Source organism: Callorhinus ursinus, unplaced genomic scaffold (assembly GCF_003265705.2).
Source record: "Callorhinus ursinus isolate GAN/ISIS: 27379988/994484 unplaced genomic scaffold, GSC_fseal_2.0 scaffold5, whole genome shotgun sequence".
NCBI lineage: Eukaryota > Metazoa > Chordata > Mammalia > Carnivora > Otariidae > Callorhinus > Callorhinus ursinus.
Window position 1 is genome coordinate 62,452,008 of NW_027397067.1, and position 25,705 is coordinate 62,477,712.

General features: G+C 41.0%; 1 protein-coding gene and 1 long non-coding RNA gene across 3 annotated transcripts in view; one reads left to right on the plus strand and one right to left on the minus strand.

Moving 5' to 3' along the window:
- Positions 1 to 5,165, plus strand: part of LOC141372760 (uncharacterized) — a 30,131-nt gene extending 24,966 nt beyond the window's left edge. The window contains exon 3 of the long non-coding RNA XR_012378165.1: positions 5,046 to 5,165. This is a non-coding gene — a long non-coding RNA (uncharacterized lncRNA). The remainder of the gene's footprint in view (positions 1 to 5,045) is intronic.
- Positions 5,166 to 19,411: 14,246 nt separating this feature from the next.
- The window catches only part of TNFRSF11B (TNF receptor superfamily member 11b), a 28,057-nt gene continuing 21,763 nt past the window's right edge, over positions 19,412 to 25,705 (minus strand). The window contains exons 3-5 of one of the 2 annotated variants that reach the window (XM_025871515.2): positions 24,433 to 24,624; positions 22,387 to 22,611; positions 19,412 to 20,632 (exon numbers count right to left, since the gene is read on the minus strand). In XM_025871515.2, coding sequence (XP_025727300.1) covers positions 20,244 to 20,632; positions 22,387 to 22,611; positions 24,433 to 24,624 — 806 coding nt within the window. In that variant the 3' untranslated portion in view covers positions 19,412 to 20,243. The remainder of the gene's footprint in view (positions 20,633 to 22,386; positions 22,612 to 24,432; positions 24,625 to 25,705) is intronic. The other variant, XM_073893143.1, reaches the window with a different exon arrangement.

Genomic DNA, 25,705 nt, shown 5'->3' on the forward strand with positions numbered 1-25,705 from the left:
TCTCATTGGAAGGAACCACAAAGGCCTCCAACTTTCTCCAAAGAGGAGGAGCTATCTTCAAAAACTCTTATCTAGTTTTCTCATGCATGCACCAATCTCATTTTCTTCTCTAAACACGTGAATGCCTTGATTCTGAATCCCCACTCCTGTAGGAATATTCTTCTTCCTCCTTTCCACCTATCCAAATCCTCTCATTCACTCATTTATTCATTCAGACATTCAGTCTGCATGGAGTCAGGGAGTCATCAAACCTTTATTGAGTACTTATTATGTGGCAGGCACTGGGATAGGAATTGAGATTATGGCACCAAAGAGAATAGTCCTTCCTTCAGGGAGTCTAGCAGGGGCAGTCTGGTTTAAGCACAGATATGCTCACACCAGGAAAGTTAAGGGATGTTGTTGTAAAGGTATGGGCATGATATCTTGGGAACATTGGACAGGGAAGACGAGGTGTGCCTGAAAGTCTCTGCCATTATTCTTACTGCAATTACACACCCGTCATGTTCTTCTCTACCTCCCATTATACACGGAGATGGCCACACACAACAACAGAGCCCATAAGTACATACACTGCTTACTATTAGTGCAGTGATATCGACATGTAGATAGGTAGAGGGTGTGTATCTAGCCAGAAAGGACCAAGGCAGTCCAATCAAGGTACCTCAGGTTTATCTAGAAAAGCAGTGGGTCATGCCCAGGGCTAGAGGATGGATAATTCCATCACTAACAAACTTTAGTAAGGGCCTCCTACAGTGTTTCTAAATCTTGGTTGCACATCGGAATTATCTGGGGAGCATTTGAAAAATAGAGATGCCGAAACCCTATCTTAGGCTTATAGAAGCAGGATCTTTTGAGATGAAGCACGGGCATATGGATTTTTAAGTGACATGTGGTTGATTCTGATGATTAATTAGCAGGTGTTGGAAGCACTGGTCTATCTTGTGCCAGACATTTGCAGAGCACTGAGAATACACAAGCAGTCCTATTCATGCCTTACAAGATAAGTCTCTATCCTAGAAAGACTGAGTCAGGTGGGAGAGACAGGCAAGCAAAGATAAACAATCAACCAGATAAGTTCTCAGATACAAAGTGATGTTGGAGAACCGAGATGAGAAGGACCAACATACTTCCGGGAAGCAGGGAAAGCTTCCTAAGGAATGTTGCATTTGAGATGAGATATAAAGGATGAGCAGGAGTCTCCCAAATGAAGGAGGTGTGGAAGGAGATCCCAGGTGCAGGACGGAGCCTCTAGCTCCCACAGGGCTTAGCCAGTAGGTCAGGTGATCTGCAGGGAAGTCTGAGGGAGAAGGATTAGGGAACTTCTATCCTGGGACCGGGCTCTTAGGTGTGTTTGAGCTGGAGACAGTGATGTGCTGGATTGCATCACTGATTTATAGCTTTTTCATAGACCATTTTATTTCTTTCAACTAGACCTTGTACCTAGAATACAGTCAAAAACAGAACTTGCAATGGGAATGTACGAGAAGGGCAACAATTCCCTCGAATTTGAAGTCAAAGGAAGGCTTTCCTTGGTAAGCCTACGGAATTCAGTGGAGTGATCATAAGGAGGGGGAAGGGCAGGAAGGGGCGGGGTCATGCTGCAAGGGAAAGGCATGGAGATGGGAGCAAGGTCTGCACATTCTAGGACCTTCAGGGTCAGTGTGGCTGGGGCGAAGCACTGGGGGAAAGGCAGTGGCCAGGGATAAGGTTGGGGAGGAAGGTGTGCTCCATCCAGGCTTTTGAAAGGCTTCTGATGCTCTGGGGCAATATAGACTTCACTCGTTGGCATTGGCAAATCCTGGTTATTTTATGCAGAGCAGTGACAGGGTCGTCTTTCCTTTTCTGAAAGGTCATTCTGAGCATATGTATATTTTCTTTCTCCAACAGAATTGTAAGCTTGCTGTCAACAGGGATCATATCTTGACTTTTTTTTTTTTTTTTGGTATCACCAACAGTGCTTAGCAGAGCAAGAGCAAGGGACACATGTTGAGATGTCAATAGTTAATGGAGTCACTAATTATTTGAGCAGCACAAACCCATACTCAAGTTAATGTTATAATACAGATATTATATCCCATGTGGTACCTGATACTTAGAGACCTCAGGCAATCTTAAGCTATGCTTCTTAATGTAACATGCACACAAATCACCTGAGGATCTTGTTAAAAGAGGATTCTGATTTCTTACCATGAGAGACGATAGACTCTGAAAAACAAACTGAGGGTTCTAGAGGGGAGGAGCGTAGGGGGATGGGTTAGGCTGGTGATGGGTATTAAAGAGGGCACATTCTGCGTGGAGCACTGGGTGTTATGCACAAACAATGAATCATGGAACACTACATCAAAAACTAATGATGTAATATATGGTGATTAACATAACAATAAAAACATTTAAAAAAAGAGGATTCTGATTTCTTATATCTTTGGTGGGGCCTGAGATTTTGCATTTCTAACAAGCTTCCAGATGCTGCTGCTGCTGCTGATTTAGATTTCTACACTTTGAGTGATAGGGATCTTGAGATGCGGCCCCCTTATCTGGAAGAGTTCCAGTGGCGGGGTCATCTGTGAACTGTGGAATGTTCTACAGGGATTATGGAAGTAGAGAGGCTTCATCTTGAGAGGCTAAGACTCCAGACAGCTTCCTGGGGACTGGTTTGGAGGACAACATGTCTTTGAGGCCCTGTGGGTAGATATTGATGTTATTTGCCTTTAAAGAAGCTTCTGGTGCCGCGGCCAGTTTCTTCCTTGCACTACTAGTATTCAATTACAAAGAAAATCCATTAGTAACAGTAGAGTTGATAATAGAATTGCAGATTAAGTCAGAGGGCTCTAAAAACAGCGTGCTATTAGCGTGTCATTTGTTTAGGTCTATGTAGAATAGAGTTTTTCTCAGGAATTTTCAAGTTTGAAATTTGATTACGGGCCACTTTGTAATTTCTTGATATTTTCCTCTTTTCTCCTCTGTGAAAACAATACTCATGGCCAGGTGATGGCAAGCTGGAAGTCCCTCAGGCCTCACTAGCTGGTAGGCATAAAGATGGACACATTGGGTAGGCTGAAGTCTAGCAGCTTGCTGCCACTCATCACTATGAACAGGGTCTTAGTCTTCATTTTGAGGTTTCCTTGACCTTTCTTCTGACTCTCAGAGAAGCCCCAGGCCACATCTCCCTCCTTCCCAATGTTAGTGTGCACTGTTGCCTGTGCTTGCATCTTTCAGCCATGGACCCACCATGGCTGCTCCATCTCAGACAGCTCCCCATGACACTGCCAGTCTCCTTTGTTTCCACTCTATGCATGGCTATGGCCATTGCTCGCTTGGACCAAAGCAGGGAGATAGTCCAGGGTAGCAGCAAACAGACTTATCTTTGGAGACAGAATGCCACATATCAGCTGTGTGATTGTGCACGTTCTCTAACCACCCTAAACCTTAGATTTCTTACCTGTAAAATGTGGTTAACTGCAGTTCTCTAATCTCAAGATTGTTGAGATAATCAGGTAATCCACCTAAGCTCCTAACTCTATTCCTGGCTGAGTAAACATTGACCGTTATCCTCACTGCTTTTCTCTATCACTGTGGTTCTGGCCTGGGCAAGCTTCATTCTTCTTTCAGCATAGCTGAGACCAGTTAAGTTTTCATGACATGGCCGATGGCTCTGGGATGAGAAAAGGCTATTAAATCAGGGGGAAATACAACTGTTATTTGACGTGGAGACACTTAGGCATGAGAGACCCAAGTGCATTCTCCTGGAGTCCCTCTCAGGGGCCTCCTGGCATGCCTCCAGGGCTATCTTTCTATGTCAGAAGACATTTGTCCTGCAAGAGAATGTTTTTGAACTTATCTAGACTCCTTTGAGTCTAGGCTCAGGGATGAGTTTTGTCATCCTGGGCTCCATTTAGTTTTCCAGCATCAACTCCTTCTTGAGGTTACTGACATTAAGGAACCTCCACTCCCTAGAAAGAGAGCCTTTATCCTACTCTGGGGTGTCACCTTACCTTGGAACAAAGGCCAATGCCTCTTTCCCCCTCCCAGTCTTGCCCCAGGGTTCACTCTCTTTCCTTAATGCAGAGGAAAATTGAACTCTTGACTCAACTCATACTTAATCTCTATTCAGGCTCCCATGAGAGATAATCTCATATAATAACAATAATAATAATAGCAACAAAAATAATTTTTCTCTTGTTTTCCTTGCCCCACTGCCTCTAAAATGATCTTTCTTTTTTTTTTTTTTTTTGATTTTATTTATTCATGAGAGACAGAGAGAGAAAGAAGCAGAAGGAGAAGCAGGCTCCCAAGGAGCAGGGAGCCCGATGCGAGACTTGATCCCAGGACCCTGGGATCATGACCTGAGCCGAAGGCAGACGCTTAACCATCTGAGCCACCCAGGCACCCTAAAATGATCTTTCTTAAACATGCGTCTTATTATTCCACTTTCTGCTTAAAGCCATTGTGCCTTCCCTGGCACTTAGGTGACAAAATCTATGTTAGCATAAGCAGCTCTTTATATGTGCTGGTCTTTTGTCCTGAGATGCTCTTTGTTCTTTTGTTTTCTCAGAGAATGCCTATTCTGCCATCATGGCCCGCCTCAAATCTGACTTCCTCTGTGGATTCTTCTTGAAACCTGGCTGCATCCCCTATCCCAGACGTCAGCCAGGATCTCTCCTCCAGGCCCCCTTGACACTCTACACCTTATTCCATCACATGCAACGTATACGATAATTCACTTCCAGCTCCAACTCCCCTCTGTCAAAAGGAGCTCCATGAGAGAGTCTCTAGTCACAGGAGTGGCAGTGAATGAACTAAGGCTTACCTTACATTTTGTCTCCTCTCTCTTCTGACCCTTACTAGGGGTCTGTGAGACAAGTAGGACACATATTACTGTGATCTCTGCTTTATATATGAGAAAAGGAGTTTCCAACAGGTAAGTGACTAGTTCTGGTCACCTCATCAGCTGAGTGAGGAAAGGGGGAAGTAAACCCAGACTGAGTTCTTTGGACCGTCATTCCAATGCCCCTTTTCACTACTTCTGATTGCTTCCATTTTGACAGAAACTAAACCCTGGTAGGAAAAGGGTCTCAAGGAAGACAAGGCATGTGACCAAGGAAGACTGAGGGAGATGGCGACCTGCTGAGGAGCCAGAGCAGCAGAATCCCTGGGACTCACAGGTAAGGCTATTGGGTGTGATGAGAACTGTGGCGTGTCCAGTTGGCTTTTAGGACTTGGGGGAAGATGCTCTTTGATGAAGACTAGGTAGATGGGAATGGAGATAAAGAGAAACACCATGGAAACGAGTTTTATGCAAAATCAGATCACAGTCAAAATCCGGTCTCAGGCACCACCTCACAGAGGGTCGTTCCTTTCCAGCAGCCCTCTGGATGGCTCTAAGTGATTAATTTTATGAAAGTCTTGAACTGCTGCTAAGAGTCCTTTTTAAACCTGAAAGCAAAACAAACAAACATGAAGCCCTACAGAGCCGAGAATAAGCTCCGAGAGAGTGAGAGCATTGGAAATACTTACTGGGATGAAGAAGGGGATCACAGTGTACCTTGTTTCCAACCCCACCAGCATTGTCAGCTCACCCACCTGCAAGTCCTGTGGGCGGCCTGAGCTTGGCTGGGGGGACTAGGGGGCGTTGCAGGGAAGATGCCAGGATGGGAGGGCTCAGAGCTATTTCAGACTCAAGGCTAACATTCACGGAGACCTTGAGTTACGTCATGAAAACTGTCTGGACTTTAGGCCCCCTTATGCCAAATGCGGTTTCCAGAAAAAGGATCCGCCACATATTTGGAAGCCCATCAACCAAAAGTCGTCTCGTCACTTTCGTGTATGAGATCTTTTCATTTGTGAAGAGTATATTATTTTGCTTAATTATGGGCTTAGAGGAGATGGCATAGAGCAGCGGAAAAAGCATGAGCTGGGAGTCAGAGCGACCTGGGTCTGAATCATGGCCCTGCCATCCGCCAGCTGTGGGGCCCTGACTTGGTGGGCCTCCGTCTCCCTGTACATGAGTGGAGAATAATCTTGTAATAATGACCTATATTATAGGGCAGTTGTTAGGATTGGATTCTTCATGCATGTCAAGAATCTTGTCTTATTCTACTATTTAGATATTTAGTAATCAGTAACTAGTATTAATAAAATGTCTGACCTGTAACAGTCACATTCGGTAAATGAGGTTTCGTGTTCACTCCAGAAATATAGAGAGAGTGGTATGTTATATATAATCTTCTTTTGCTGGTAAAATATACTGTTTATATTAAATTTCCATTTCCCAGTGCAATTTACTGTTATTTCATATCAAAACACCTCCCCGTGCTCACCTTTCCTTCTTAGACAGAGGCTCATTGGTGCCCCACACGTGCTGATTTTCAGCACCTAGACAATTGGGTGTTTTTAAATACTTATAGTTTATTTATAATCATCTATGCCATGATTAATTATGCTTTTCTTAAGGAAGAGTGCATCCAGAAAGGAGATAGGGTTATCTCTATCAGTCACTCACTGCCCACGACTTGAGCTTCACCGCCAGTATGGGGATAATATTTAACCCATGTATCTTACAAAGGTGTTTTTTTTTCCCCCCTGAAAAAAAAATCAGGTAAGATCATAAGTGGGAAAGAATTTTCTACATTATAACAGAAGTGTAAATTCGAGCTGTGATATGGTTTGCTCTAGATCCTTTTGCAGCAGATAGGAAACTTCTTTGTGCTCTGGCCACCTGCCTGGGAGTCAACTTGCAGTTACTTAGAGCCTCTCAGCACCACTGGATGTTAGGAGATTGGGCAACTTTCTTGAGTAATTGTCTCCTCTGACTCAAATTACTTGCAGTCCCCCTAGTGACCTGTGTACTACCCAGGATGAGCAAGGAATTTCTTCTTTGGAGTTGTTTAAGGAATATCCCCAAACTTTCAGCATAGTCTTGTTTTACACAACTTCTAGTACTACCTACCTCAGTGGCCACAGAACAAATCTGTACAGCTGTTGGATTCGGGTTTACTGAAACAGATTCTGAGTGCATACTGCGGGAAGGACATAGAATCTCCACTCTAATGAGATTCTTTTCATGGATACCCATCTCTCCTTAAGGCCCAGTTGGGGTGGAAGAGCACAGTTAATACATAGCATGAGTACCAACAAATCATCAAGAGATAACTTTTAGGTGTACTTGACCATCTTTCCTTACTTTCTCTGGTTTCTGATCTCTTTCTCCATCCCTCCCTCGCTCCCTCCCTTCCTCTTTCTCTTTTTAAATCCCTTCCCTTTCCTACTTCCCTTTTACTACACTCTTTCCCACTCAGTAGACCCACCATGGCATTCCCAGGTATAAGTCATTACCTTTGTTAGATGTACTCAGAGTGCAACAGTTGTAGACATCTAGTCCAGGTCCGAGATTGGAATCCCTTTCTCTGTATTATAATTACCTGAAGGGCTAAAAGATATGATGTCTGGGCTCCAGTTGAGTTAATATATCAGGGAAGAGGTGGGGGAGCTGGATCCTGGGCCTGATACTTTAAAAAGCTTCCAAAAAGATTCTAACGTGCATTCAGCTTACACTGGTTGAAGATATTTGGAGAGTGAAGATACGACAAAACTATTCTAAAAATAAACTAAAATAAGATTTATGGCTCAAAGAGTTGCAATCATGTGGTTTGGCCACACTTGCTTGTTTTCTATCCATCAAATAACAAGTATTTTTTGAGAACCACAGAAAGAGTGGTTGGTTATGCCCAGGCAGATCTTCTAGGTGAGTTTCAAAGATAAGGCATGTGCTATACTAAACACTTTTATATACATTATGTCATTCAACCTTCTCAACAAAGCTAGGGCATCTTTTTATCCCTCCCAGTTTACAAATGAAGAAACAGAGGCACCAAAGATTGCTTAAAGAGCTCAAGGTTTGACCAGTAGTTAGAATTAGAGCCAAGAGGTATGAATACAGACATTTAGCAGTCTTTCTTTTAATTATCATGTGATATCTCCTCTCGACATTGACAGATAAGATGAAAACACAAGCATTTGCTGGAGCAGTGGTTCTCAACCTTGGCTGTATATTAGAATCAGTAGGAGAGCTTTGTAAAAATGTCCTTCACTCAGGTCACACCTTGGACCAATTAAATCCCCCAGTCTCAAGAATGGGACCCAGACATCAATATTTTTTAAAGTGTCCCAGGTGACAAAATTGAAAACTACTGAGTTAGAGGAAAGAGAGCAATACAAATGAGAGACATGAGGATAAACTTCCTAGGTAATACTTCACCTGAACTTGGCATGAGAGAGAATAATGCCCTCCCCTTGCCAAAGATGCCCATTTCCTAATCTCAGGGACCTCTAAATATATTACCTTATATGACAAAGGGGAAGTAAGGGTGTGGATATGTTAAGGTTGTTAATTAGCTGATCTTAAAATGGGGAGTTAGCTTGGAATATTCAGGTGGACCCAGTATAATCACATGGGTTCTTAACTGTGGAAGAAACAGGCAGAGGATGGAGGACCAGAGAGATGGTAGCATGAAAAGGACTTGGCCTGATTTAGCTGGCTTTGAAGATGGAGAACAGACTTAAGGAGTGCAGGTGGCCTCGAGCTGGAAAAGATAAGGAAACGGGTGCTACCCCAGAGCATCCACAATGAACATAGCCTTGCCAACATCTTGTGTTTAGTCTGGTGAAACTCATTCTGGGCTTCTGACCTTGAAAACCATAAGAAAATGAACTCATATTGTTTAAACCCCTGTTCATGGTAATTTGTTTCAGCAGCAATAAGAAATTAGGATAGTGCCTTTAAAAGGAAGGGTTTAGAGAAATGTGTGGTGAGTGTGAAAAATTCCCATTTAGCTGCAGATTCGATGTTCTATGTATAAGTATCTATGCACTGCACACTTCGCAACTCTGTGCAAGCAGTGCCTCTACAATTATAGGCATCTATAGCCTGCAGTTGAGCCAGAATTCAAACCCAAACCTTTTAGACTCTAGAATCAGTGCTCATTCCAGTTACCATACTGTGTACTTTTCCTCAAGACTGTTTGGCATGCTGGTGGTTTTTCTGATCTCTGCTTTGAGCAAAAGCAAGGAAACGTAATGTCAGAGGAGACTTTATAGCACAGAGAAAACAGATTCTCATTCAAGCTACTTAGAGGAACAAATCACCTCTAATTACTTGGATGTTTAAGGAAGATTGATCTGATAGTTGTGTGCAAGAAGGATTGAAGTAAATGAAGCTGGGGGCAGACAGATCAGTCAAGAAGTCCCACAACAACGTAGGCTCCTGAGGGTTTGAATTCTGAATGGCAGTGGTAGTAATGGTGGCAATAGAAGTTGAGAGGAGAGGAAGAATCCAGGAAACCTGGAGCAGAAAATCAAACCAAGGGAAATCATACTACTTGAGAAGAGCAAAGGAAGGACAGAGTCAAAGACAAGCTGTGGCAGGCTTAAAGGATGGTTGGCAGTGCCACTGACAGAATTGAAGGTGCTAGAAAAGAACAAATTTGGGGAGTGGGATGGGATAGAGAAATGGCATGGAATAAAGAATTTGATTGGCATTTGTTCCTGGGAGGAGACTCTAATCCTTGGACTATCCCAAGTGATATAGAATATTGTTTTTATGCTAATGAAATGGCTCAAGGTAGGCCCCTGGATAATTTTAGTGTGGAGTCTGGTCACAAGAAAGACCAACCACGGAGCGCCTTGTGGCTTAGTTGGTTAAGTGTCTGCCTTCAGCTCAGGTCGTGATCTCAGGGTCCTGGGATAGAGCCCTCCATCGGGCTCTCTGCTCAGCTGAGTCTGCTTCTCCCTCTCCCTCTCTGTGTTCTCTCTCTCGCAAACAAATAAATAAAAATATTGAAAGAAAGAAAGGAAGGAAAGAGAGAAAGAAAGAAAGAAAGAAAGAAAGAAAGAAAGAAAGAAAGAAAGAAAGAAAGAAAGAAAGAAAGAAAGAAAGAAAAGAAAGAAAGAACGAACATGTTGATTAGAGAGTTGGAACTTTGAGCTATCTTGACATCTGTGGCATGGAGGAGGGCTGGAAATTGAGTTCAATCGATCATGCTCATGTAATGAAACCCCAGTAAAAACTCCAGACAGTGGAGCTTTCTGGTTAGTAAACACATTATTGCTGTGCTGAGAAGGTGATGCATCTGATTCTCCCAAGAAAGGGCACAGAAGCTCCATATCTGGGACCCTCCCAGATCTTAACCCTAGGAGTATCCCTTATAAAAAAGTATAATCATAAACATCATGCTTTCCTGAGTTCTGAGAGTCATTCCAACAAGTCATTGAATCTAGGGGCGTGGGGAACCCCTTTTTGTAGCTGGTCTGTCAGAAGTTTCCACGGCCTGAAGAGCCCTGAGACTCATGGCTGGTAGGCTAACCTCTGAAATGGAGGCAGTCTTGTGGAGGACTTTGCCCTTAACCTAGGAGGTCTGTGTTGCCTCTGGCTCCTAGTGTCAGAATTGAATTTCTGCTTACCTGCTTGGGGTGGAAACAGAATAGGTTTATATAGGTTTATAGAGCATGACATCAGTGTCTGTAGGCAAAACTCAGAATTATGTGAAACTAGTTTCCCCTCAACACTAAGGCCAAAAGAAAATGCTGAGGACATTAAATACAACATTAAAAAACTCACACCTTGATTCTTCATTGACCATTCTGACTTCCCTAATGTCTTTGCGCCAGTGAGATAGAATGAAATGACAGGGTCTAAAAGACAAAATGGAGATTCTGTTACTCACTTGCAATGAAATGGTGGGCATGTAACTAATTCTCTTTGGGCCATAGCCCTTTATCTTTGAAATGGGAATATTAAGGCCTAATTTGTAAAGCTGTTAAGAGAATGAACATAAAAAGGTAAGATCTTGGCACGTGACAGGTGTTCAGTGACTATTATTTTCAGCTGTCCTTTAAGATTATTTCCAGTCAGAAGGGTTCTTTCTGAGAGAGAATTTCTTTTATCCAGTTCATCAGAAGGAAGTCAAAGTGATTGATGTGGCTTCACTGAACACTCAGTGAACTATCTAACTTTGGAGGGATACGCTGACTCAACCTCTCAAATGTCAGTGGCTGGGAGAGAGTTTCGTCTTAAAGAGGGTCTTACTGTCATTGAAAAATTCACACCATCTGCTCTGCATGTGAAGGGAGGGCACCCCTTCAATGCCTGCATCTGCTGTTGCTATGATGCCTACAACAACTTGCTGCCACATTTGTCAAAACCCATCCTGGCTGCCGGTGCACTGTGTCTATACTCTGAACAGCGCCATTGCCATCGGGACGCCATTAGCCACAGGGACTTGCCCAGGGAGGCCCAGCATGTCTGGGGCCCAGAATGAAAGCCAGGCCTGTGGATGCCTCCTTGTCCCCTCAGCTGCCTCCTCCTGACTTGCCCCTCTTCCATTTTGTGGTGAGGTGGTTACAGCTCTGCACCAAATAACCAGCATAGCTTCCTGGAGGAACACCCATTTATCATTTCCCTCCAATGATCACACAAACTGGTTGTGCGTCATCCTTCATGTGAATTTATCTCTTGTGAAGAATACATTTTAAAAAACATTTGTTTATTATGCCAAGTGCTGGGATAGAAACTTACGTGGGATGACCAGATAAGCTTCTGAGGTTTTATTCTATCAATTGTGCAGACAGGAAGGCTGAGCCCCAAAGCAATCACAGTATTTAGGAGAAGAGACAGGATTTAAAATTAGGTGTGTCTCACTCCTAATCCCTTTTTCCTTTACTGAAGGTTTATTAACCCACGAGGGCCTGCTTCTGAGAAAGCTGGCTACTTATTTCTAGATAGAATCTGCTCTTATTTTTCTTTTATTCCCAGACCCCATCACATTTTATTTTTTCTAGAAGCTTTATTATGACATTCCCTATTCTTTAAATGTGGCTTAGTCGACAGAGTGTATTTTCAAATAATTAGGGAAAGATACAGTGCCAGCTACACCCAAGTGCCAGTCTGTTGGCTTTAAGTTTTTTTAATACCCAGTCTCGACTCCATGGTTTGGGTTTAAGCAAATCTTTTCTGGAGGCTTTAGCAAAGCTTACGTCTTTTGCCATCCCCTCTTAGTAAGCAAATCCTGGATGCTTTCCTTGCCACGAGTGCTTAATGGCAGAGTACATCTTGTCACCATCCAAGGCAGATCCTTTTGAGTGGCATATTCTCGTGGCTGGAGGGAAAAATCTGATCCAGATCCCACAAAAAAACAGATGGAGTTTTCCATGCAAAACCATTACTCTTGGATTCCTGGCTAGTGGATTTCTGTTTTTCAAAATTGTGGGGTTTTTTTTCCCTCTCCTTTTTGACTCTTGCTGTCTTTCTATCTCAGGGGTGATGTTTGTTATCTCAAGCTTAAATCCAAAGGTGTGATTAAGATAGATCATTGGAAGGGTGTATAAGACTTGAGAAGCTGTGACTAGATCAGGCAAATATTACACCCAGTTCAAGCACTATGTAATAATAGAGGTCCCAAATAAAAGAATGGTGAATGTCAGGGGAAGTAAGCTGAAAGCTGTTGGCTTTTAGGAAAATGATGATGATTTGATAACTGAGTTGTTCAGATTTAATGAGATGATGTCTGTAATGGTCTTAAGCGTAGAGCTTTGTTCCTCACAAGTTCTCGGTAAATGACCTTTACTGTGAGTACCAGGGTCAATGTAGAAACAATGGCAAATCAGATGAATCAGTGACTTCCTAGCTTTTGCCTTTATAGAACATTGTTTTCTAAGAACCTAAATGGACCCAGATCTAACAGGAAAGCATTTAATAAATTATAGTCATTATTATTATTGCTAGTAATTGATATTACTAGCATAACATCAGCATCAAGGGAGACAGTTAAACTGTCAGGTGCTAAATGCAATGATTGATACATGCACAGTGGGATTAAGTGCACCCCAAGAGAGAAAGCTAGGGGTTTCCCATCTTTGTTAAGAGAAGCACAAAGTTAAACGAGAGTCTTGATAGGACTGAGAAGCTCTGAGTTCTGATAGCAGCTGTGCAATTTAATTTCTTGCAGTCTCATTTGGTCCTCAAGAATTAGATATAATAATATTTCCCAAAATTGCCCAATAAGAATTCTGGCTCCCAAGTCCTGACCCGTGACTCAAAACCATCCTGGGAGGATGCTATGGAATGTATAGTTTGAACAAACAATCCTAAGTGATACTTATGATTAGGTAAGTTTGGTAAACAACTAGGTTGGAACAATCTATAAAGGCTACCTGCTCTAAAATTCCAAGAAAGTAAGAGTTTCTATTAAAGAAACCATTTTTGCCCAATCTCAATGACAGAGTGAGAGCTCTTAAGTCCTGAAATTGGGTTCCATTGGCTCTGTGTGTGTGTGTACATGTGTATGCACGTGTGTGCATGTGTGTACATGTACGTTAGTGTTGTGCATGTGTTCACATGTGTGCTTGTGTGCTTTGCTTCTGTGTACGTATATGCACACACATGTGTGTGTATGTGTGTGTGTGTTGGCATCACTATAGCAATAAGATACTTTAAAAATGCTTAAATCCAAGGTCATCACTCTCCAGGCTAGTTTAGGAATGGCTGGACCAAGGCTGGAGAGATGAACAGATGACCTCATGTTGTCTCTCAGAAACCTATGATTCCATGAGAACGATACAGGTTTTATGCATGATCTGTCCTGTTTACCTCCTCTTGCCTGAAGTCAGTGAGTCATGAAAAACCAAAATTGCTGTTGAAATGTCAATTTGGAAGATGTCTTTGTTTTAGTTAGAAGGATTTTTGTGGAAATATGACTTAAGCTTTTGTGTCTCAAAAGATGAGGTGGATTTCCCTGGGAAAAGACTCAAGAAAACCCGAAGAAATGGGAGACTTATTTTGTGTTAAATATTTGGAAAAAGACAGGAATCTCAATCCATTAGTCATAACCAAATACCCAGTGTTGGTGCTCCTTCTCTGATGACTCTCCTGGAAAGATTAATGGTTCTTTACTGTGACCTTCCCTTTCCACTCTGGGCTCCCACCTGCAGTCTGAGTTGCCTATTTACCTCATGGCTGAACTATTCTAGTAGTCAACTCTTCTGGTTTAATAATCGCTAATCTACTCCTGCTCCAATCCATTCTATACACTCCTGCCAGAATAATCTTCTTGAAATTCTACCTTGCAAACATCAATACCTTTCTTAAAACTTCAATGGTTCCTATTGTGTTTATAGGTAAATATTATAAAATTAAAGATTCTCAGTTGGATAGAACCTCACAATCATCACAGTTAGATCCTCAAATCCAAACACCTTTCTCTGGCATTCAAAGACCTCTTATTTACTCTATATGTTAGTCAGGACTCCTGTTTATGAATTACAGAAACTGGCCTGGGGGAGAAGGGAAAGTCAGTGGATTCAAAGCTAAATAACAGGAAGAAAAGATGTGGCTAGAACCAGGGGCTTGAACATCATCAGGATTCCTTGCTTGTCTCTTCTTTCTTGTTCTCTCTGATAGCTCCCTTTCTCTGTGGCCTCTGGCAACTTTAGGCTCATACTTTTTATAGATTTTCATTGGACAGAAAAAAATTTTCTTTAAGTGATTCCAAATGCACACATGCTAAGGAAGGTCTCTCACTGAATGCCTTGTGGGGGAGCAAAAGAAATAGTTGGGTGTTCAGAAAGAGAGGCTGTTATTGTCAGGCCCCATTGGAACTACATGGTTGAGTTGGGGGTGGGGTGGGAGAGAGCAGTTACCTAAAAGAAGGAGGTGCTTACCAGACTAAACTGAAGAGTTCTGGGTAGATAAAGCAGTTAGTTTCACAATTCACAGTGTATTACTAATAAACTTCTTTGAGCTTATTTTATAGTACTCTTTACATTTTTATATAAACTACATGAGTCTAGACAATGCTTTTGCATTCCATATGTACATTTTAGCCTCTATGGCTTTTCCAGTACAATTCCTTATATCTACCTCCCACCTCATTCTCTCTGCCTAGATGTACCTATAAGACCTAGCTGAAGTTATTGCTTCTTGGACTGCCCTGGGCTTCAGAGATGACAGTTGATGAAGGTACCATATGGATGCAATTCAGTTGGTACTAAGTATCTACTGTCCGGTATTAGCAAGTACTGTGCTATGTGTACATCCTGTCTCTCCAACTTGATTCTAGCCATCTTCAGGACAGATGTATTTAAACTCAGCTGCAGAGATAATTGTTATTATTACTGTTAAATCCCTGTTTTATAGTTTCCTAGATTTGAGGAGAGAGAAATTTGAAAAATAACAGTAAGAAAGAGAATTAGAGCATATAGTTGTATTCAATATCAACAATCATAATTACACTAATTGAACTGATAGCAGCTGCTATTTTGAACTTTGATCAAGAGAAGAGAATAATAAAAGTATGTCCCCCAGATTGAGTTTGGGCATCAGTTAAGAAAATATCTCCAAAGGCGTTAAGCATTTTGAAAAGGAGCTACTCCTAGGGCTATCAGTCTCTGCATTGGCAAAGAAGAGCAGAGAGTTCTCTGTTCTCAGAGCTCTCCCTTTCTCTCACACCTATTTCTACACCTGAGCATAAACACCTTTATGTTTGACAGGGATATTTTCACAAATAGAAAATTAGAACAACCCAAGACTATGCTCCTGGGAGTAATGATAGTTTGCCACTCTATCTCTTGCTTAGAACTGGTATAAAGTGTACTGTATTTAGTACTGTAATTTGGCACTCAAAAGTATTTTCAGTGGAACAAAGATTTTCAATATATGCATACATACTGAAGATAGTCTATTGAATAAGATGCTTAACAAAATAGGTAGAATAGAAAAATCATGGTTAATAAGTAAAAACTTCTTGGAATATTTCATATGACTGGTCTAGAATAAGGATTTCAAAATTATTTCTTGGTCTGTATTCTTTAGTCCATAAAACTAATCCATCAAAAATACTTCACACTTTGTGTAAGGTTCTGGATGAACAAGAGGACACAGTGGCTGTGGACTCATGAGGGTAGTTTACACTCCCGTCCAATCTTTCACATCAAGTTTTTAAACAGCAAAATTGACCAAGTCCTAACTTCTTCCTGGGAGAAATGCAGAGAAATGGAATTGGTTATGACAAAAACCAAACTAAATTCACCTTCATGACTTAAAAAAAAAAAAAAAAAACCAACAAAACTGATTGGATGTACAGCACCAAGAGTGAACCCTAATGTAAACTGTAGACTGGGTGATAATGATGTGTCTGTGTAGGTTCATCAGTTGTAACAAATGCACTGCCGTGGTGGGGGATGTTGAGAGAAAAGGAGGCTATGCGTGCACAGGGGCAGGAATTATGTGGGAATGGTGGGAAGAATTTATGTTCCAAGGACAGGAGACTAGGTGAGGAGGCTCTGATTGTCTGTGTCCAGCTCTCAGGTCAACCAGTGATCATGTCCACTTGATGACCTCCTCCAACGCTTTTGCACATTCTTTCTCCGTGAGCCCCATGGAGTACTCACAGAATAGATCAGAAAGAACCATAAGATCTTGGAGGGAGGGGCAGTAGCCCTGTAGTGGGGGTAAGACCCCTCACCCAGAAGAATAAAAACATTAATGAAGCAGGGGAAAGGGAAAACCCACTGGCTGTAGAACACTGGTGAACACTCATTACAGCTGAGGAAAGGGAACAGATGGTGGGGAAAAGTCTGTTCTTGGGACAAGGGGCAGGATTAGGTGCTGAACCCACAACTGGCAGACTTCAAGTGACAAGTAACAGCAAGATGCTGCTGGGCAAGGGATGGGAAAGGAACAAGAATGTGTAGACAGAAGCTTTTTGAGGAGCAGCTCAAGGGGAAGATCTAAAACTCAGATTGGCATTTCTCTGATACACATCCAGCACCCTGAAAACAAGCTATCTATAGGAGTTTGAAATCTCTGATGCACTGAGTATAACCATTGCAAAAAGAAAGAAAGAAAGAAAGAAAGAAAGAAAGAAAGAAAGAAAGAAAGAAAGAAAGAAAGAAAGAAAGAAAGAATGAATTAGTGAATTACTAACTGAATTAATGCAAAGTCTTCCATTACAGTTCTAGCAGAAGGACAGGCATGACCATATCCAGGTATATAAACTATTTACCTGTCTCCTGACCTACTCAACACATTTGGCTTTTAACAAAAAAAAATTATGAGACATACAAAAAGGCAAGAAAAAGCCAGTATACTGCCACGTGACAGCGTAATCATCAGAAATAATTTTCAGCTTTACTATAAAGTGCAAATAATTAAGAGAGTGTGATATTGGTGGAAGGATAGATTTACAGATAAATGGAACAGAATAGGGAATCGAGAAATAGACCCACACAAATATAATCAACTGATTTTTAACAAAGATGCAAGGGCAATTAAATGGAGAAATGCTAGTCTTTTCAAGAAATCATGTTGGGGGACGCCTGGGTGGCTCAGTTGGTTAAGCGACTGCCTTCAGCTCAGGTCATGATCCTGGAGTCCCGGAATCGAGTCCCGCATCGCGCTCCCAGTTCAGTGGGGAGTCTGCTTCTCCCTCTGACCCTCCCCCCTCATGTGCTCTCTCTCTCTCTCTCTCTCTCTCAAATAAGTAAAATCTTTAAGAAAAAAAAAGAAATCATGTTGGAACAACTGGAGGACCATAAGCAAAGAAGGCCGGGGGGGCTTCAGTGTATATCTCACATCTTATATAGAAATTAACTCAGTTACAAAGGTTAATATCAACAGTAATTAGTCATGCTGAAAGCACTGGCACCTGATATGATGTGAGAAGGGCCATTACCTACATGATATTCTTCCCCCACATCAGTCTATTCATGAAAAAATGTCAGAAAGACTGAAATTGAGTCACATTTTACAAAAAGCTCACTAGGGATACTTTATACGGTCTTTTTAGTGATTCTGTAAATCTAACGCTGGTTTAAAATTTTAAGTTTTAAGAAAAAGAGAAATGGACATGAAGTCACATACCCTATTTCCCTTGGAGGAGAAGGTTGAGGTAGAGTGAACGCAGAGTAGCAACCAGGGAAGCCAATAAAATTGGCATTTCAGTGATTTATACTTGATGCCATTAGCTTTCAAATGTTTCTCAAGCCTAGTTGGTGTGGGGAGACCACTTCATTTTCTGTAAATAGCAACTTTGGTGGAAGAACTAGAGCCACTGAAGGGGGAGTGAAGGCTCCTAATGTTAACTCCTGTTCTGCTGCTTATACCCTCAGCACTTAATTCCCACAATTTTTTTCACTTCAAGTATGGCCATGTTGGGATTCTGAGTCTCTGGGTTTGAGCCTCCTGACTTCACCTCTGCTTTTTATTTCCCCAGATTTATGAGTTTGCGTGGTATTTACCTGGATCTGCCCTTCTGTCAAAGTGTCCATAACTGGATGTGGTTTCACAAAGGTAGGGTTGATCAGCACCAACGTTGTACTCTAAGTCATAGTCTTACCTTTGTAGCCTACACAGTGATGGGATGGAATAGACCCTGTTCACAGTGATATCCCTTTCTTGGGAATTGCAACTGAAAAAGACAGACCCGCACTGGCCAAGTCTTTACACCAGTCCTAATCTAGGACAACCAGAGTCTCTATCCCAGGAATGTGAAATTTTGAACTGAAAGATACAGAAATGAAAGACTGAGGAGAAAGTGTAGGAAATTCTGCCCCCAAGGGGCCCACAGTTATTTTCATTCTGTTATTTCTGAGGCTTGGATATAACCTGTATTCGTTTTCTATAGTTGTTGTGGCAAATTACCACACACTGAGTGGCTGAAAACATTAATTCTTTCATTAATAAACATTAATAAAGATACTAATTCTGTCATAGCTCTGGAGGCCAGAAGTCCAAGATGAAGTTGTTAGCAGTGCTGTACTCCCTGCAGAGGCTCTGGGGGAGAATTTGTTCCCTGTCGTCCCTGGGTTCCTTGGCTTGCGGCTTCATCACTCCCATCTCCACCTCGGTCTGCACATCTTCTCTTTCCCCTTTGTGTGTCTCTTATAAAGACACTTGCCATTGGATTTAGGGCCCACCAAGATGATTTCCTCATCTCAAGATCCTTAATTACATCTACAAAGACCCTTTTTCTAAATAAGGCAACATTCACAGGCTAAGATATTTTGGGGGAACGCCATCATTCAACCAAATACTTCACCCTTCCAATTATTTTCTTAAACTAAGTAGTGCCAGTTTCCAAAATAAAACTAGTTTAGTCTCTCAATGCTAGCCGTGCAGTTGTAAGTGGTTAGTACCACCTCTGTACTAAGCTTGACTTCAGAAATTCTCCAATTTCAGTGTAGTAACAGATACTTTGGAATTTATTAAGAATGCAGGTTTCTGCCCTCCTCCTCAGTTTCTCAATACATTGGTCCAGGAATCTGCATTTTTAACAATTCTCAGGTGGTCCTGATGATCAAAGAACAGGGAAAACTGTGAAACCTCAGACCCATTAACGTCTGATTCAAATAAAAGCAAGAGGAAAAGCAATGAAAAATAATTTGAAGACTTTAATGATGTTGTTTAGATAGTAAAAACATAAAATCTTTTAAATAAAGTACATTCAATTTCTCAGAGCATCTAATATTCAGATAATTTATATTTCATACACTTTCCAACATTAAACAATTGACTAAATAATGCATTTTCTATAAAATGATATTACAGCTTATACAGGTAAAAGTACATTACAAAAACACTCCACACAGGAAGAATGGCAGTACCTATTAAGAAATGCTATAAACTTTCCATTAAAAAATATATTTTATCTCTCATTTGTCATTATAATAAACAGAATATATATTTTTCTTTCTAAAATTGTCTTACACAATTTCCCTTTAGGATGATAATATGTACAAACCTTATATCTGAATGAATATAAATAGAAATACTGTAATAGTGTTACAAATATATTAGTAACTTTTACAGAAAAAAATATGGCTTTCTAATAAAAGCCTCTAGCACTGCTGAAATCTCAAAGCTATTTAAGTTAGACATTCCCATATTTAGTAAGGCACAATGGATCTAGTTTCTTATTTCCAGTTGAATTACTGCAAGCAGTAATAAGGGAAAAAATATAGTCAGTAGATATGGGACCAGATCTATCAGTTGGATAAACTATTTGGGGTTTATTGAACTTTTGGGGGAGATGTTAGTTCTTTCTCCACACCATTCTTTCTTTTTGTGCCGTGTGGCCAAATCTAGTCCTTGGAGATGAGAAAGAAATCACTGTACCCCCCTCAAGTGCCTGAGAAACAGTTTACTCATTCATTGGATCTGGTCTATTGTGAGGAAATAGCCCAGTGACCATTTCCGGTTATAAGCAGCTTATTTTTACTGATTGGACCTGGTTCCCTATCATTTCTAAAAATAGCTTCTGATATAATCTGTACATGGTGAAGCTGTGAAGGAACCTGATGGTCTTCTTCAGGCTCTGAGTGACGGTTTTGGGGAAGTGGTATGTTTTCAAGTGCTTCAGCGCGTGCATTAAGCCCTTCAGGGTGTCTTGGTCGCCATTTTTTATTCTCCACAGGCTGAGCAGCTTCAGAATCTGCTCACTTGATTTGCATGCCTTCAACGTCTTCTCAATGTCTTCTGTTGTGACTTTCTTCCCCGGCAAGCTTTCCATCAAGGTGCGGAGCTGCTCGAAGGTGAGGTTTGCGTGTCCAATGTGCCGCTGTACGCTGTTTTCACACAGGTCGATATCTGCATCAAGCAAAAGCCCGGAGAGATGGTCACATAATGTATATTCTAAAGCCACCACCAGAAAACGACCGTGAGGCAGAAGGAGCTTCTCCCAGAATTTCATAAATTTATTTTAAGGATAACCTTCCCCTTCCCTTTTATGGCGGAGGGGAGGGCTAAATGATTATTTGTGAGAACTGAGTTGAATATTATTTCGTGTAATAAAGGGTAATGTGCTTTATGTATTCTAGGCATCCAACAGAGCTTTGTGAAAAGCCCTAATTTTGGAAATGAACAGTCGAAAACTATAGACACATCACTCTCAGTTTTCTAAGAAAAACTGGAAAAATTAAAACCATAACATTTCAAAAAAATAAAGTATTCGACTTAGCCATTTTGTAATATAAACTTTCATTAGTGGATATGTGATATATACCTCATCTGAAGTTAGGTGTGACAAAATGGTCTTTAATAAATAGCACGAGAGGATTACTATGGAGGAGGAGGAGATCTGAAAAACTCAATAGAATGAGGACAAAGAATGGTAGGATTCATATGGCCTAGAGAATATTTCAGTAATGAGCTGGGACATAAACATAAGAGGGAGTATCTAACATTCCCATTAATGACACGAGTCATTTGCTGTCTGTGAGCCCTAAGGCAAGTCAGTTCATCTTTTTGGGCTAAAATGTGCTTATTTATAAAATAGAGAATTGGGACCCTTCCAATTCTAACAGTCTCTGATTCTCTATCCCATCTCTTCCCCGCCCCCTTTTTTCTTCCTGCTTCAGGGCTAATTATACTTTCAAAGAATACATTTTGTTTGCCAAAAACAGAAAAAAACTTTGTACAAGTGACAGTCAAAAATCTTAGTCTCCTAACATAACAGGCCTCAGTTTCGGATGTTTGAGGCTTTTTGGGAAGTATAGGACTCTTTGGTCATCTAACTACAGGTAAAGAGCGGATGGGTTTCTCACTTTGCGTTATGAAAATCTTCCTCCTTTCTGGCAGGTGCTCACAATGCTAACTGAAGTCAGAACTCTTTCCACTGTATATCCTAAAGCTTACAGTCCACACTGCATGAAACTTCCTTTTCCCCTTGGATTCTTTCCCATCATAACACACACACACACACACACACACACACACACAGTTTCTAAAGGAGACTTTTTTTTATAAAAGTCTAAAACATGAGAGTACTTGGTTTTAACTAGCCCTTTTCTCTAAGAAACTCAAACACTTTACAGACCTCATCTCATTAATCCTCACAACATATGCTATTAAAATGGTAATTTTAAAAATAGGTTATGTTGTGAGGATTAATGAGAGGACATCTGTAAGACACTTGGAGGCCCTCTGGACAGAATTACCAGATAAATACAAATAAATACAACAGAGCTTCTTGGTGGAAATGCAAGATAAGATCCAAAGTGTTTAAAGAACATCTAGGTAGGCCAGAGGGGATGCTAATAAAACTGCTAAGGGATCTAGAGGTGGAATTCCTGAGGTCTAGTCCTGTATTGAAACGGACTGTCTCTTGTTTTAGAATGTTCCATATACTTTAAAAAGCAGTTGGGGTGTGGAGGAGGTGAGGATAAAACCTTGCACGACCACTCTAGGGGTGGCTTCTATACCATTGCTTGGTGAAAACATTTTAGTCCAATAGTAATTCCCAAAGGGAAACATTGTCCACACAACTAAACAGTGCGTAGTCTTCTTGTTTATGATAAATAGGTGTGATTTCTGCTTGATTTGTTTATTTCAGGTTACCATACCTTGGAAGATCTTCTTGAACATATCTTGATCTTTGTTTTGATGCTTCCATAACTTCAGGAGCTGGAAAGTTTGTTCTTGTGGGCGGTGTCGCCGTTTTATCCTCTCTACGCTCTCTGCATTTACTCTGGTGCCCGGCAAATTGTCGACCAGGACACTGAGCCAATTAGGGGTGAACTTTGTAGGAACGGCAAACCTGAAGAATGCCTCCTCACACAGGGTGACATCTAAAGGTGGGAAAACCAAGAAGATTTACTTAGCAACTGGATTCTTGGAAGTCTAGCGGGCAATAAATAAATAAGCCAATTTTTTGCTTATTTGCAACAATAGGGGTTTTTCAAAATCGAATGTGTTAAAATGTGAAGTTTGGATAAAAATCAACCCTCTGTTGGCTGGTCTTAGTGGCAGATTGTCAACCCAACTGGGCTTATGTCCTTTCTAATGTTCTTTTAGGGCATTTAGGGGAGAGAATTTAACAAATGTCTAATGAAAGTATTGCTAGAAATTGCAGCCAAAAATTCTATGTCTCGATATACACATTCACATATTTTAATGTAAATATTAAATATCTCATTAAAGGGTTAGCTAGCATCCACAGGTTACTTCAAGATCAATGTCAAAACAAATACAATTACTGTCTTTAGAGGAGCATGAAAAGTAATCTAGAGTAGTATACTGATTTCTGCACACACATAAACATAGTTTACCTTTGAGAACAAGGACAGAGATGGATGTATAAGCATACATTAAGTGGGAAAATAATCAACACAAAAAAATATGCCATTTAGAAAAGAGGTACAATGGCCTGAGTGTCTGGATTGATTAAGAGTTTGTCTTCAGATTCATCAGACCTGGGTTTGAATTCCGACTGCCACTTCACCACCTATACTGAACCTGAGCAAACTTCAGTGTTTTTGTAAAGATTAAAGTTCATACAACAGAAGTACCTGACACATACTAAGTGCTCAATGAATGATAAAAATAAAACTAAAAATGAATTAAAAAGAGAATGTTAAAGTTAGAAGTCGCTCCTCTTATCACTGCTTCCCTCATCCCATTTTTTTTTTAAGATTTTATTTATTTATTTGAGAGAGAATGAGAGAGAGAACACGAGAGGGGGGAGGGTCAGAGGGAGAAGCAGACTCCCTGCTGAACAGGGAGCCGATGTCGGGCTCGATCCTGGGACTCCAGGATCATGACCTGAGCCGAAGGCAGTCGCTTAACCAACTGAGCCACCCAGGCGGCCCCCATCCCATTTTTTGACTAGAAAAGCAGAAAGACTAAATGACTTGTCGAAGATTCGGATTACAGGGTGAAAACATGTTGGAACTGGGTGTGAATATTAAATATCTCAGCCCACATTCCTGTGTTTCATATTCTTCTGTCATACGAAAAGATGCTTGGGGGGAGTCAAGCTGGTTAAATCATAAAAGGCAGGTCATCTTTGGTGTGATGCACCCTTGATAGAAGGTCTGAGATTAGTCTAGTGGTAGGAATGACACCACTATGGGATGCAGTCACATAATGAGCTTGGAGCTAGTGACCCTTCCTGAATACAGACAGAGTTTAGGACAATCAGAGGAACTGATCACTTCTGTGGAGTCGAGGCAGTAACACCATAGGTAACAAAGCCAGGTTTGCCCTGTCTGATTTGTTACCGGTTTATGTCACGATGCTTCTTAGTTGCCAGTTTGTATTCTTTTTTTTTCCAGTTTTTAATCTTAAAAGTAATAAAAATGCATAATTTACCAAAAACTCTACAATTCGGACTGATAATTGGGCCTCAGACATAATCTTTACACCACCCCTTTCCCCATGGGTAAGATTTGATTCAAGTGTAAAAGGGAGAAAGTCAAGTTTGGGAGCACGATCATGACAAGGTGAGACCTCTGGAGAGACTGTGACTTGTGGCCTTAGTGAGGCAGGAACAGTCGTAGCCAGTTAACATTCAAGAATGGAAAAATACGAGTTTCTCTAAGAAGGTAGCCAGAGGATCTTGCATTCAATTCAGAGGTGGTACAAAGGCTGACATTTTGAAATATAATTACCTATTCCACATTTTTGAGTCGATTCACTGTTTCCAGAACATACATTGTCATGAGTTTCATTTCCTTTCTGAGTTAAAAGGAGACCGAATGCACTGCAGTTTGTGTGTTTTCTACAGGGTGCTTTAGATGACGTCTCATTCGAGAAGAACCCATCTGGACATCTTTTGCAAACTGTATTTCGCTCTGGGGTTCCTACAGAAAATACCAAGCAATTTAGCACTTTCTTCTCAAATACTTTCACAGCAGACAGTTCCTCTTAAGACCGTTTTGGAAAGGCTTTCCACTTGGTTTTTACTGCTACTATCATGTTGCACAAAACTTCAAGCATTTTTCACTTCATTAGGCAGAGAAGGAAACCTCTAGACTGAGCAGCCCCTCAGCAGTCTCCCTTCCCTGTAATACAAACACAAGTGTGTTCTGCTGTTACCTACAAAACACGAAATGAGAGGAAAGGAAAGAGTAAGGGAGTTCATTTGTCCTGCCTGTTCTCAAGCATCGGTGAGGCCTTGTTTTCAGCCAGATTCTTCACACATTTCTTTCTGGAAAATCATGAAGGTAACTGCTGCGTGTTTGCCGTAAGAGCATTCTTTGAAATCAGCACCCACTGAACGCTGGGTTGTTAAATTCCAGTCGGTGCCTCCTGAAGTCCTGTCTTTCCTGAATCCTAATTGTGAAACAACTAAGTAATGCTAACCCTGAGAAGTAAAAATTTACAACATTATAATAAACTTTTGAAGGTGGCAATAAAGTTGGTCACTGACTCAAAAGCGTAAGCCTGCAGTTTAGCTACGCAGTAAATGGGAGATGATAAACCGTTTGCTTGAACTATTGAGTTTTAAAAGAGCACAGTCGTTAAAATTTCAGGGAAGGGTGATTGCAAGGGCATTTTATTTCATGGTGGAAAGATACTTGATAAGTTTGGAGAACTCGCTGGTTAGAAAAACTTGAACCAGTCAGCAACTAAAGATAAATACCCTCAAACCCTTGACTCCGTTATGCGTGGCTAGATTACACATTACAGTGTATTTGCATATGAAAATACCTCCATCTAGTGTAAGCTAGTTGAACAGATGCAGACTTCAATATTCAAATGTAGTTTTCCAGGCCAATTCTGGCTCAGGCGAGATAACAAATACAAAAGGGACAAATGAAAGCTACAGAAAGTTAATAAACTTCATTTATTAAAAATTCAAACTCCCCACTTCATTGTATCAAGACAAGAAAGAAAGAAAAGAAGAAAGAAAGGAAGAAAGGAAGGAAGGAAGGAAGGAAG